The 14,296-nt window shown below is 39.0% G+C and overlaps 1 protein-coding gene and 1 long non-coding RNA gene across 3 annotated transcripts in view; one reads left to right on the top strand and one right to left on the bottom strand.

Moving 5' to 3' along the window:
• tmem131l (transmembrane 131 like) overlaps positions 1–13,299 on the bottom strand; it is a 42,132-nt gene extending 28,833 nt beyond the window's left edge. For both annotated transcript variants that reach the window (XM_074629599.1, XM_074629600.1), the window contains exons 1-3: positions 13,032–13,299; positions 12,297–12,370; positions 7,047–7,090 (exon numbers count right to left, since the gene is read on the bottom strand). In XM_074629599.1, the coding sequence (XP_074485700.1) occupies positions 7,047–7,090; positions 12,297–12,370; positions 13,032–13,155 (242 nt within the window). In that variant the 5' untranslated portion in view covers positions 13,156–13,299. The remainder of the gene's footprint in view (positions 1–7,046; positions 7,091–12,296; positions 12,371–13,031) is intronic.
• The window catches only part of LOC141764392 (uncharacterized), a 64,064-nt gene that overhangs the window by 47,908 nt on the left and 1,860 nt on the right, over positions 1–14,296 (top strand). The window lies entirely within an intron of this gene.

Raw genomic sequence — 14,296 nt, 5'->3', positions numbered from 1 at the left:
TTTGCAGACCTTTTACATGCACAAAAAACTATATAACACACTAAAGGAAAGGGAAAAAGCCCAACAGTATATTAAGTCCTCTAACATGAGAAGAAAAACAAGAACAAGAACATTGTGTCTCCTTTCCAACAGAGCATGTGATAGTTCACAGGGATGAATGATGAATTAATAGTCAAAACTATTACTGCCCCAAGCTGCTTCTCAAACCACTAACTTCCCTTTTCTAACAATTCCTGCCTATGATCATGCCAGCACAGACATTAGATAACTATCACACAGAGAGGGGAGGCAAGTACTGGAGGTCATGGATCAGAATAATTTGATTTGTATAGAATCTGACACTTTTTAACACACACACAGTCATTTAAATGGCAGACAACAGGCTGGTCTGCCAGAAAACCAAACATTTCCAGAGTAAAAAAATATGTGGAAAAGGCAGAACACATTTATGCTCACAAGTACAATGATTTGTTGCACTTCAGCTACTGTGAACTATAAACAGCACTGTGAACACTCTATAGAAATAGATAGCCGTGCAGCTTGAGAAAGGGGTTATTTTTAATCTTTTATGAGCTGAACGTACTTAACCCACAACAGGCAGATATCTATGTCATATAAGGGCTTCCACCAGTAGACCAACATAGCAGGTGCATATATACAACCTATGTTGCTTTGCACAGCATGTACGGAACGCTAAGCACAAGCAACCAACCACAAGTCAGAGTTAAAACAGGAAACTCTCTTCTCCAGTGTTTCTGCAGCAGCTACTTTTGGAGCTCCACTGTGTTTTTATTGGTGACTGTGTGTGTGTGTGTGTGTGTGTGTGTGTGTGTGTGTGTGTGTGTGTGTGTGTGTGTGACATCCTGTGCTAATGAGCTCTGGGAATGGGCGCCTTGAAGCAGGGAAGCAGCAGCAGCTGATTTGAGGTTGTGCATGTGTGTGTGTGTGCATGAGTGAAGGCAAGACTGGACCCAGTTGACAGAAGACTCATACAGCTGTTGACCAGCAGAAGAAAGCAAGTGGAAGGAGTACAGCTCAAGTGTTCATGTAGCCATCTTTAAGGACATCACTTTTCTTTACGTTTTCACCTGTGCTTCACTGAATTCAATTCAGAAAAATTTGACGAAGATCAGAAGACGATAAATCAGAAGACCACAAAACTGGGTTTATAGGTGAACATAAGTGAACAACTGAGAAGAAACCAAGAACCATACCTACTCCATCATGAACCCAGTGCTGCAGCAAAGACTATGTTAGGATGTAAGGCCACATCCAGACTTTCAAGTGATTAGGACTCCTGTCAGCATTAACCGTTAGGGCTGGATCACAGTAGTATATTGCTATTAAATAGTATTTCCTAATCAAGTTCAGTTTATTAACATACACAAACTCCATCACAAATTACACTTTCTGAACAATGTGTTTAAAAATATAACAAAAAAAAGTCTGTTCTGCATTTTATGTTACCAGATGCACAATGTGCAGGCTGAGTCTTGCAAGCTTGCATGATTTCAAAACACATGTGAACATCAGTAATAAAGAATTTCGTAAGAAAGACAAAGCTCGCCCTGAGGCAACTCACTTCTTTACACAACACAACTATTACCATGATTAAGTCTGCATTCTTCCTGATACCAACCCTGCCCTGGCATATGACTTAAATGTTAGTTTTGTATTATTATCAGCTGTACCTTTGTCTTATAAAAAAACTGAATGTGATTATTCTTATGGAGTATTTTACAGTTTCTACTATGAATATAAACGATTACTGACACATTCTCCCGCTGCTGGGACATGTCCCATAAAGCAACTCCTAATAACTGTAAGGAAGCAGCCGTGGGATTTGCAAGACTCTAAATGTGAAACAATTAATCTGTTATTGGATCAAGTGAAAACACCAGGACTCCCTGTCAAGCTGCTTTTACACGTCATTCTAAAGAAGGAACGAAGACTGGAAGCATGTTTTCCAACAAAAATTATAAATCCTGATTGCTTCTGCTGAGATACTTTAGGAATACATGTCAAAACACTCCCAATATTTTGCATATGTAATATTACAAGAAAAACTGTCAGTGCTGTATAGACTTCCAATGATTAAAGGTGCTAGTCGCAAAATTGAGAGCATTTCTATTGCCTCTCAACGGCTCTCAACATGGCAACGGCTGACCTGGCAGCTCGCAGCTAACGGTGCTAACAGTGAAAACAACAGCAACAATGCTGACAGAGGTAAGTGTTAACCTGGGGGGAACCAGAGCGTGTGTGCTATGCTTCTGCATGGGTCAGGATGGCGTTATCAGCTATAACCGCCGTATGAGAGCAGTGCAGAGTGGCGGCCGTGAGCTAGCCAGTGGGGCACCCTCACATGCACTAAAAGGCATGCGCGGTTGGCGCGGCTATGTTAACAAAGCACAGAGAAGCTCTAATTACAACACACAGAGAGGGAGAGTGACTTCATTCTCTGCTCAGGTAGACATTACTACTCTATATCTTTACATAGAAAATAGCTGTTTTCCTCTATATTAATGCACTGAATGATGAATAGAGAACCTTTAACGTGTACACACGACAAGGTAGAGTACAATACACAAGGTTATATAATAAATGCAAATGTTCTGAATGGGTAGTTAAACTTTCCTTTTAAGGCAGCAATCTAATTTGCCAATCTTATTTACAATATTTGTAGAGGTTTTCCAAACTTTTCCCTAAAATAAACATTCCTACATATAATATCCCTGTTTGTATAAATTCTATTACAGACTACAGCTTGATAATAGTTGACGGTAACACTGAGACCAGCCCGGTACAAATGCTCTATCAGTGTGAAGTTAATGTGCAGGATATCAGACTAACACTGAGAGTGTTGAACAGACACACATGTATCTTCTGTTTTGGTTAATGTAGTTAGTGGTTAACAGGACGGTATTTCTACTGCTGGGCGACAACATTACGAACTTGACATACTGTACTGTTGAAAGAAATTGGACGCATCAAGCACAATTAATAACGTGAGATTCTGTACACTACCTCGGGTTAAGAGGACATTTTAACTAGTGGTGATGTAGATTTCAGAGAAGAATTATATCTGCAGAGGAAAGCTAGAAATGTCAACAGTTTGTGTTGGTTGTATTTTACATCTAGCTCCACATATGTAGTTAGCTGACTACCTGTGTCAAAACTCTACAGAACTAGATCACTTTCTGAGCAGCAGCTCAACCGATGTAGTCGATCGACAAGGAAGCACAAAAAAAGAAAAGGGGTCGATGCCGAGACAACAGAAATGAAAAGCGCACCGACAAAGACGAAAAACCCCCAAGCAACCCTTTATATCTTCCTTCTGCTCCGGCCAACCAATGCTTCATTGTCCCAACAAACATCAAGATAAGGAATAAAAAGCTAAACTGAACTGGAATAATTATCCAAAATGCGTAACAGGAACTTGCAACACACAAGAATGTACACACAAAGACATCAACTACCTTCAAGACTAAGTGGTTTTCCTTTAGAGATACTGATGTCACGATGATAAATGTCTATTGGCAATGAAATGGGTAGTGAAAAACTGAGACGTAACTTGGTAGAATAATAGGCACAGAAATAGCAGGAAGTGTAAAAACATGCACCCCCACCTCCAAAAGAAATCTAATTTCTATGCAGGCACAAACATAATTTGATTATGATCCGATATACAATTTGGAGTAGCACCTTCTCCAGGGTATGTGAGTTAATTAAGGTCAAATTCGAAGTAAGCATAATTATGATTAACACCTACAGCACTTAGAGCTGAGCGATATAGGCCAAAATATTCTATCATGATAGGTCTTTTCATATTCTTAATCATGATATATATCATGATAAAGAATGTTTTCTGGTAATACAATAAATAGTATAGTCTATATAACCAACATGTTAAAGCCTATTTTTGTATACCCCCGTGTGAATTCAATAGTTGAATTAGAAAGTATTTTCTCATTTTAAGAACCTGAGTGCAAAATGAACATAACAAACAACGTTTAAAGGTCCAGTGTGTAGGATCTGGCGGTATCTAGCAGTGAGGTGAGGAGATTGCAACCAACTGAAGCCTTTCCCGTGTGCGAAGTGTGTTGGAGAGCTACGATGGCCCTATCTAGAGCCAGTTGTTGTAAGAGTAGCGTAGGTCATTTGGAGTTATTTACTTAAAGCCACAATGCTGTCAAAGGACTGACATCATTTGTAGACAAATATTGCAACCTATTGTCACCAAGGTACTACTTTCATGATTCACACACACACACACCTTGGCTTCAACGAGTTATGGCCATTTATTCACCTGCTCTATAGGACTGAACTGTCATACTGCCTCGTGGTTTCCCACCTCGGAAATTACAATATTTCACTTTCATCCTCCCCGCTGTAGATTTAGCCAAAGAACAAATAAGCTGACAGTGGTGTTTGACTTGATGACAGGGACGCTATCTTCTCTATTACATAACAAGTGCTTCTTTCTCTCATGCTCGCTGCAGTTCTAATTGTTTGTTAATTCATAACTTGTCATACAGTGTAACTTCAAAACCGTGTTAGTCAGAGCGGAAAAGCTGTGTTTTTGTGTGGGTGTGCAGATGAGGGGTCAAATGTGAAGGGGAAATGAGGTCGTCTGCCTCTGCAGAAGAGTCCTGTGTGCTTGCAGACAGTTGATATAGATCTCTTGCATTATGGTTTAGAATTTATGGTCAGCAGTTTCAACATCACGAAGCCATTTATCTTATTAAAATCAGATTACTTACTATCATGATCTGGAATAAAAGACAGCGATTAATGCGGTTGTAAAACTACTTAGTTTCAATATTCAAAAGCCAAAAAGGGGAAGTTCAAAAGTGGAAAACATGCTACACTCTCTTTAATGTTTAGTAGTGTCAGGTTCCTTCTTTAAAAGGTGGAGGAAGGCATTTACCTTGTCATATGTAGGCTATTAGTAACTCAGTTTTCTCTGAATTCAATAGCAGCTGGCCTTTCAGAAAAACTCAGCCTCTCAACAAGCATGCCACTGAGCTGTAGTCCAAGGGTTCTGTCCACAGCCACAGTACAAAAATAACAAGTTATGTTTGGCGCTATTTGATCCCCTGGATCTAACTCAAATAAAGTCAATGTTAGCAGTGACCTCAGCCGTGCTCCAGGGGAGAGGTTAGGACCAGTGGAGAGTTTAGGTCAACTGGTGTTCACAAGCGTTTGTAGAAGACAAGGAAACAATAAGAGTCACAGTGAAATTAAAACCACGTGTGCTACAGTATTAAGAAGTAAAGAGTAAGTGTGTGTCAGGGAGATATCCTTTAAATCAACAGAATGAAAGAGCAAAGAAACTACTGCGGTGGAGATTAAAGTAAAGAAAGAGCTAAGAGGAAAAGTAGGGCTGAGACATTTTGACAGAAGCCTGAACCCAGACAGAGATATCATTAACCTCTATATCTGCAGCCTGCTTTGCTCTTTAGGATGGGAGAGAGTGATGGCAGGCCTGCCAAGTGGCTGATAACCCTGGCACGAGAGACCTCGCAGCCCACGGCTCTGGAGGTCTCCAGGTCAGCCAACACTACGAAGCCTCCTTTGCCTCTCACCTCCCTACACTTAAAAATAGCATTATTCCCACACTGTTCAGCAACAGTTGGCTGCATGTGATCCAGATGAACTTTATATCAAGACTTGTTACTTTAAAGGAGTACTCCGGCGATTTAGTATTGCACTTTCATAACGTCACAATTGACAAAAGGTCAAAATAGAAGCAGCAAAAGTCTAGATATACTGACTTTTAGTGTCTAGTATGGGTCAAGCTCCAAAAACTCCAACAACATTTTCCATAATAATGCAACTTGATAGCATCTTTTCATTCGATCGACCCTGGCTGGTAAACAACCACATTTTAAAACAAGTCCAAGTTTGAAATGCAGGCTTTCTGTTATAAATGTGTCGTCTCAAAGCCCAAAATGAGATAATCTGGGATGTTATTCAGGCTTGTTCAGACTTATTCAGTTGTGGAGTACAAACTTCTAGGCCAGGAACCCCTGAGTGAGGGGAACATGTAGCTAGTCTAGGTAAAGGACGTGTTGGGCTCTTTCTTTACATTACTGGCATTGCTTCTCTAGAAAGATAAACAAGGAGCAGAAGCAAGCACAAATGCTAGAATATGTGTGACTTTAACAATGGAAAAACAAGCCTTTAGCTCACTCTGTTTCTGAGCAAGCTATTACTAAATAACACCATGAAATGTTGATATTTTGCTGCGAACGTCTATTTTCCGAACAATTTTCTGCATGAACAAAAACAGCTGGGAAAGACAGAGCTACCCTCCTTTTTCTTTCAAGGAGTTCTAAAATTAGTCAGGAATTTGGGTCTGTGCCTCTCTAACACACGCCCCCAAAACTCTCTCCGTCACACAACCCCTCACTCGCCAACACAACACAGCCTGCATACACCTTTAAAAGGCCTTTTTAGAAACCTTCAGTCCTGTTAAACTGAAACCCCTCCCCTCGTCATTCGCGTGTGAATACAAAAACACGCCCACAGCTACGGGTTGATTCTGCGTATCCAATAAAACATTTAACAGAGCTTTACTAGAATTTGTTGAATATGTTCACATTAAATCAAAACTGCGTGTCTATACTATAGCACACAAGCTCATGGCACATCCCTGCTTTCATTCTGTGTCCTACAGTATAATTCTAGTCTACACTATACACGAGAAAACACTTCAGTATGATGCAGTCTGCATGCTGGTTTGGGGTTTGTTGGTAATTATGTGGCTTGGTGGAAAGTCTCTACATATTCCCAAGTGCCACTCATGAACAGGTGGAGACCTTTCATTAACTTCATACAGCTCTAAATATTCTTTAGAAGAATGTATGTGTGACTTTCTGTGACCAATGTTTGAACCAGCAAGATGAGATGGTGTAAATGTCCATTTCTCTTTTTCACCTTGCTGCTCGTGAATGTGTAATGCGTTACAAATGTGCGAAAACAACCCACAGAAGAGTTTCAGTTTTAAGCCGTTCTCACAGAAGATGAACTAAAAAAAAGCTTACCTGTCCTCCAGTGGAAGAACGTCTTTTCTTCGTTCCATCTCCACCTGAAAAGGAAATAAAAATACACTTAAGAAGTCGATATGGTCAGAGCAGCAAACTGCAACCCATTTATTCTACATTCACACTGCGGCCTAGAAAGAACCACATCAGGAGGCTCTGTGGGATGCAAGTCGACTCTGGTGTGCCAAACTGCCTTCTGGCTACTGTGATGATTTTCATAAACAAGAGGTTTGATGCACATTGATACAGCACCAACTGCTCCGATACGTTTCTCTGTGCATCTGCATTTTATTTCTCGAAAATGTCAAAAGGTTTTTATTTTGCATAAAATATGATTTCACTGTAAATAAACCAGGAAATCCAAGCAGAAAAACTGGAATAGCCTTGGGAAAATACAACTGGCGTTACATCTTTTCCACCCTGACTCCAAGGGTTAGACAGCAGGCAGTAATTTCTGCCAGTGTTGGCAGAGTACACTGTAGTTCTCAGAATGAAACACCCAGTTTGTTGTACATGTTCTCACACTGTGCATGCAGCATTACTGAATGACTACAGCATCTCTGAAGATCAGTTACTAAACAAAACAATTGTTGTAACTGGTAATCAGGCTAGAGTTTGACACAGCGCTAGATATGACTGGTGAAATCAGTTTTTTCTTGATTTTAGAGAAGTACTATTTTTTATACACTGTTTTTTATTCATAGCTATTGATATAGTTTTGTGTTGTGATGCTGTGAGGACAATAATAACTCCCTCACAATTAATAAAATATCTGTTCAGTACATCCATACGTCACCTTATTTCAACGCTTGGCTTGCGGTTGAGGAAAATCTAATTTATCGACAAGAAAAATAAAAAACATCTACAATTTCCCTCCATTTTTTGTCTCTTACTTTGTAGCACTAATAATGTGTTTCCTCCAGAGTACAGAGCATCCCTCCAGACATTCACACAATTACCACAAACCATGTAAACTTGAATTTAGGGCTGTACTCGACCAAAGATATTCTTAGTCGACTAATCGATTGTTGATTTAATCGAGAGATTATCTGCAAAACTGAATTTCTCCACAAAGCATCACACAAAAGCACCACTTGAAATCTTGTGTTTACCAGAGATGTTCTAATAAGTTTCCTAGAAATAAGTCCTTCAGCTTGAAAAAAGCATAAAAAACGACTAATCGACTACAGAAATCTTAGTCGACTAAGACCACAGCAACCCAAGAGGGGGCAGCCCTACGTTAATTATTGGGAAAATCAAGTTACGCTGGACCATGTCCACACTTCAAACTATTGCCTAACCAGATTACACCATGCATGTCAACATACTGCATGTACTGAGGTAAGTTCATGCTTCTTGAGAGGACATTTGACCAGCAGTGCACTTGGTAGGTAAATGACTGAGCATTGCCAAAATAACCCTAATTTCTGTCATAATGTTGTAATCTTCTCTGCAGTTTGATAAATATACTAAGGCCAGTCTGCCTTGGGAAATCAGGATATCCTTTCAAACACCGCAGAACATTTCAAAATACACACGGCAGCATGAAAACCATAAACAATGAACGAGAAAACAGGGTGTACATTTTACTTTTTACTGAATGTGTAACCGTAAGTAACTGAAAATTACAATGCAGCAAATCAAACATCAGTACAAACACTGTTAACTACAGTAGGTTCTGTGCACCATGCATGGCCTACAGAGATGAGCTTTGGTCTCTTCAAATGCAGAACATACAGTTTCCATAGGAACAATCAGGGCCTTGTGGCATCATCATGATACGGATTTGTCAACCAGTAAAGATTATATTTTTTCTACGGAGGTAGCAACTACCCCTGCAGTGTCGTTGGTTATATTAAGCCATTGCAGGAAGTGCAGCAAATCAAAGATCACGACTGGTTTATGGCAATATTGGATTTACAGGATTTTTAATAGCATTTTTTTGAGCAACGTGAAATATGGTATCATAATTTATCAGACATTTAATTTGCTGGATAAGCCAGAAACAGACATTTTTTATCTATAGTTTTGATCTATTATCAGTATCTGTTATTTTGTTACTTCAGCGTATATAGACGAATCCGGCGACCGCTTTGTTCCGCGATCTATCGGCGCCGCATTTACTGCTGTGGCAAGTCGTAATGACTCTACTGTTTGCTAAACATGTTAACTGGTGACTTTCAGCCAAAAGCATCGGTGGTTGCTCGTAGTAACTTCGTAAATGGTCGGCGTAGATAATGAACCCAAATGAGTATGTATTTTAAATGGATTAAATTCAAATTGAAAACTTTTACGAGGAAGCCTACATGTTCATGTTCTGTTCATGTTTTCAACAGCTGCGGTCACTACAAGCAACCAGCTAAGCAGTGTCAACTATAGCTGATGTTACTTGTTTCACCAAGTTAGGTTAATGTTAGGCAGCTAAGAACTGCTCTGGTTCCTCCCAAACTCTTAGACATCATTGTCAAAAGTAACGCTACATAAAAAGTAAAGGTAAAAGTAGAAAATTGTACACTTCATTAGGACCGCTTGCATTCAAACCTGTACGTATTGTAGGAAGATGCCACCACAGTAATGGCGAATTGGTTACTTCTGGTATTTCTCCAGATTCATCTATACTCCAATATAAAAAATATATACACTGGTTCTATCCATAATCACACAGTCGTTGTCTAAACATGGCAAAACTTACAGGTTGAAGCTTGAAAAGTCCTAACTGATGTATGCTTGTGTTATTTGCTGTCATATCCTACCATGCCCCCAGCACCTTTGAAGCCTGGCAGGTTAATGGCTTTAGTGAATGAGACAAAACAGATTTTCCAGCTGATTAAGCACAACAATGACAGAACACATGCTGCTGCAGCAGGTGAGCCATTAAAGCACAAGGAATATGCAAAAGCAGCACCATTTGTAAGTGAATTGGATTCTAGCTTCAGGGACTTTAAGATGAATGTAGGGGTTTAGAACATGGGACAAGGGCCTGTATACAAAACACAACGCTCAAATAGGCAGATGAAAGAAAGGAAAACATGAACTAATCTAACAATCACTGGTGGAACGGGAGGCCACTTATTTAGACATGCAGCCACATGATCCTTAGTCAAATCCAAAACACAAGTCAATGTTTAAAAATATCACAAGAAAGAGGTATGAGATGAAGATGGCAACAATCATAACCTCTAGTTATGCGCATGATATCTGCTCAGTTATGATTTTTTTTACTATGCATCATGGCACATGACACAGTATCTACTGTATCACCACTTCAATGTGCCTAAAGCAACATACAGTACGCTACTTAACCAGCTGACCACCAGCAGCACTGGAATACAGATGAAAGACATCCATGTCATGCTCTATTTCACATAGCCCATGTAACTGAGACAGTCACTCCATTCACCGAACTGCCTATCTAAACATGACACCTAACAATGTCAACAAGTCCGCCATCTGCCAATTGGTCCGCAAGGTAGGAATGAGTGGAAAAACATGACCTAACACCAACCCTTTCCCCTTCATTTAATCTTTTTATCTATCCAACAAATGAGAATTATCTTCAATGCTGAATCAACTCCTTGTGTGTTATCTCTGGTCTGGGCATGTCTATGGTACTTATTGCCGCTACATGCAGATTGCAAAATAAGTCAACTTTGCGAAACATAGCAACAAAAGCACAAAAGTATTTTTGTGGAAGGAAAACCTGCTTTTATTTACTTATTTATCAAATTTCACAATAGCCTACCATTCATCTTAGAAAAACAAACACAGACTTTACTAAATGATCGCAACTAGGGACGCACCGATACCGGATTGATACTGACTCAAATAGCTGGGTTGGGTATCGGTGACAATGGGGCCGATCTATTCAATTCATGTCTATGTTTATATACTATATACATTATATACTGGAATTTAATTCATGTCTAAGTTTTGACCAATTTGTTGCTGCATTAAAAAGGGTACACTTGAATTGCAATTCCTGTTAATTTTGAATATCTTTTACCAAGTTACTGGTGTACGATTTATTATTTTAATAATAAATAACAATTCAGTAAATGTATATCTGAATTTATTTGTTACATTTTGTATTACAAAGTTAGGAAAGCAATATTTCAGTCAAGTCTGATGATGTTGTTGTTACACATTAAAGAATGATCCCAGTCACTTCCACACAGTGAGACATACAGCTTATTAATTAAACACTGGTATCAAATCGGTACTGAAAAAGTTGGATCGGTGCATCCCTAATCAAACCTCTTTGGTGTAACATGTATCATTATTTTTTACTTATATTCAAAGCAACCAAATTCAATTAAATTCAATTAAATTAAATGCAATACTTTATTGCCATGTCAACCCACAGTTGATTGGAATTTGTTTCGGTGCAGTGCTCATTAAAAACAGACAAAAGACAAACGCACACACATATAAAAAAAACACAGTGTACATAGGAGACAACCACCTACATTTATACAATCATTCAGACCAATAAAATCCTAAAATGCTAAAATACTGTGAAGAGCCTTGTGCTATTGCAACTTCCCCTAAAAGCAAAGCAACCAAAGATCAACTATTCATGTGTTTACATAAAGGACTGCAGAAAATGCCACACCCCCCTCAGGTAACATGACAGTCAGCTGGTGACCTCATAACAGGTTATCAGTAAACACTAATCTCCTGCTGTTCAGTGTTTGTCTTTCTCCATGATTACATAATCATCACAGCCTACTTGAAAATTTAAACATATAGGAAATTGTAACTCAGAAGAACACAACAAAAAAGCCTCAAATGCAACTACATAAGAAGGAAATAATGTTATAAAGTAGTATGCAGGAAAGGACTGCATAGTACAAAACGCCTGCCTGGTTCCTAGCATGCTCTCAGTGTGTACTATAGACTGAACTCCACAATGGACACTATGTACAAAAGAATATGAGGAGGAGCCACATGGCAGGTGGCCCTCCCGCTCTCTGCCTTTACTTCACAGTAAAAAACTGCATACAAGCTCAAAAACTACAAAAAAATTGCACAATAGTATAACTTTATAGTCGTGCATGGTAACTTATATTTCCTCACATAATCAAATATAGTATGCACAACTCAACTAGCTGCAAAGTAGTGGAGTCTCTTAACACAATAGGGGATGCACTTAACCACACGTGCTTCATGCATCTGGCTGCATTTGTTGAGGTTTTGCATGTATTTCCTCCTCTACAAACACACACACAGGAAGATTTAAACGATGATTACCTGAAGTTGCACTAGTGGGTCTGCATCCTCTGGTTGCCAGACCTCGACCACGTTGGTGGACATCTGACTCAGAGCTTTTGTGTGGGAAGCAAAGAAATACAATCATCAGTGAGGGTTTTTTGGGGGTTGGAAATTGCACCATTTAAGCAATTAACCTGCAAACTGTCAGTCTCTGTTATTACTGCTGGTTATAGCAGATAAATAAAGTGAAACTATATGTGTGATAATCATGCAGACAAGAGAGGAAATGACTGCAGGCTGACAAAGGCAGTTTGCTAGCTGCAGGAAGGGTGAGTTAGCTCGGTGGCTAACCAACTTGGAAAACATCTCTGCTGCTACTGCAGTACACACGGCTGTTTTACACTTACACAGTTTGTTCACAGCAATATGTAGCTTTATTAAAGACACAAAAATAACCCTTTTAGTCCCGATAATAGGTGACTTCCCTGCCTGAACAAGTTGTCATGTCGTTTAACCTAAACAGCCAAAAGGGAACTGGGAGCTAGCATGAACTAGCAGGTTGACAAAATATGTTGAAAATCAAAATATGCTTAAAATCACTACTTGGAAATGTATTTAAAATATGTCTTCTCCTTTTTAATATAACAAGCTGTTTAGATGATTTAGCTTGACATACATTTCCTGTGTTTTTTTTTACATGTTTCTGTTGCAATGGTCGCGTTAATGTTCGCGTTACACCCCCAGAAAGAGGAAGATAAAGGTGAGGATACAGACCTTGCAGCTGAGCTCCTCCGTGCTGGACGCAGGGTAAAAGTAATTGTAGTATTCCTAGTAGTATATTGATCCAGGTTTTCCTGTGACAGTGGCTGCCTTGTTGGAAGTCCTGAAGCCCCGCCATGCTGCTGCCCTCTCTCAGCTAGCAGCCTGCCGTGTGTTTCGGTCTTTCTTTCTCTCTCACCACCCAGCAGCAGAAACAGCAGCAGCAGCAGCAGCAGCAGTAACTCCCTCCCTCCCTCCAGCCTGCTACAACACATTGTACCCTGAACGCACCACCGACACTTGCAACACTGCCTGTTGTTCAAGGTAAAAAAAAAAAAAAAACACAAAGTTGACCCATCATGCAAAGATATATATGCATAATGTTCAATACACTGGTGGTAAGTTACTAAATACATTTACTCAAATACTGCACTTCAGCATAAATTGTTTATACTTTACTTGAGTATTTCCATCTCATGCTACTGTATAGTACTACTGCACTACATTTCAGAGGGAAATATTGCACTTTTTACTCCACTACATTTAGCTATTTCAAAACAGACAGGCTTATATAATGTGATGCATTACTATGCATTTTTTACTACACTACATTTTGTGGACACTTATAGTTACTTTTTACATACAAATATAATACTAATGCACTTGAGTATTTCCATTTCATGCTACTTTTTACTACTACTTCACTACATCTCAGAGGGAAATATTGCACTTTTTACTCCATTACATTTTGTGGACACTTATAGTTACTTTTTACATACAAAAATAATACTAATGTGCTCGAGTATTTCCATCTCATGCTACTTTATAGTACTACTGCACTACATTTCAGAGGGAAATATTGCATTTCTTTACTCCACTATTTGAAAACAGACAGGCTTATATAATGTGATGCATTACTATAATACTAATCTACTTGAGTATTTCCATCTCATGCTACATTAAACTTCTACTTCACTACATTTCAGAGGGAAATATTGCACTTTTTACTCCACTACATTTTGTGGACACTTATAATTACTTTTTACATACAAATATAATACTAATGCACTTGAGTATTTCCATCTCATGCTACTTTATAGTACTACTGCACTACATTTCAGAGGGAAATATTGCACTTTTTACTCAATTTACTCAATACTTTTTACTTAAGTAAAAGATCTGAATACCTCCTCCAACACCAGTACCCTACAGACTTGCACACACTATGGTGGAAAGTAACTTTACTCGAGCACTGTACTTAGAGGTACTTGCACATTTTG

The sequence above is a fragment of the Sebastes fasciatus genome, chromosome 3 (assembly GCF_043250625.1).
Source record: "Sebastes fasciatus isolate fSebFas1 chromosome 3, fSebFas1.pri, whole genome shotgun sequence".
NCBI lineage: Eukaryota > Metazoa > Chordata > Actinopteri > Perciformes > Sebastidae > Sebastes > Sebastes fasciatus.
The sequence above is the reverse complement of the archived record's forward strand: the minus strand, read 5'-3'. Positions and strand labels throughout refer to the sequence as shown.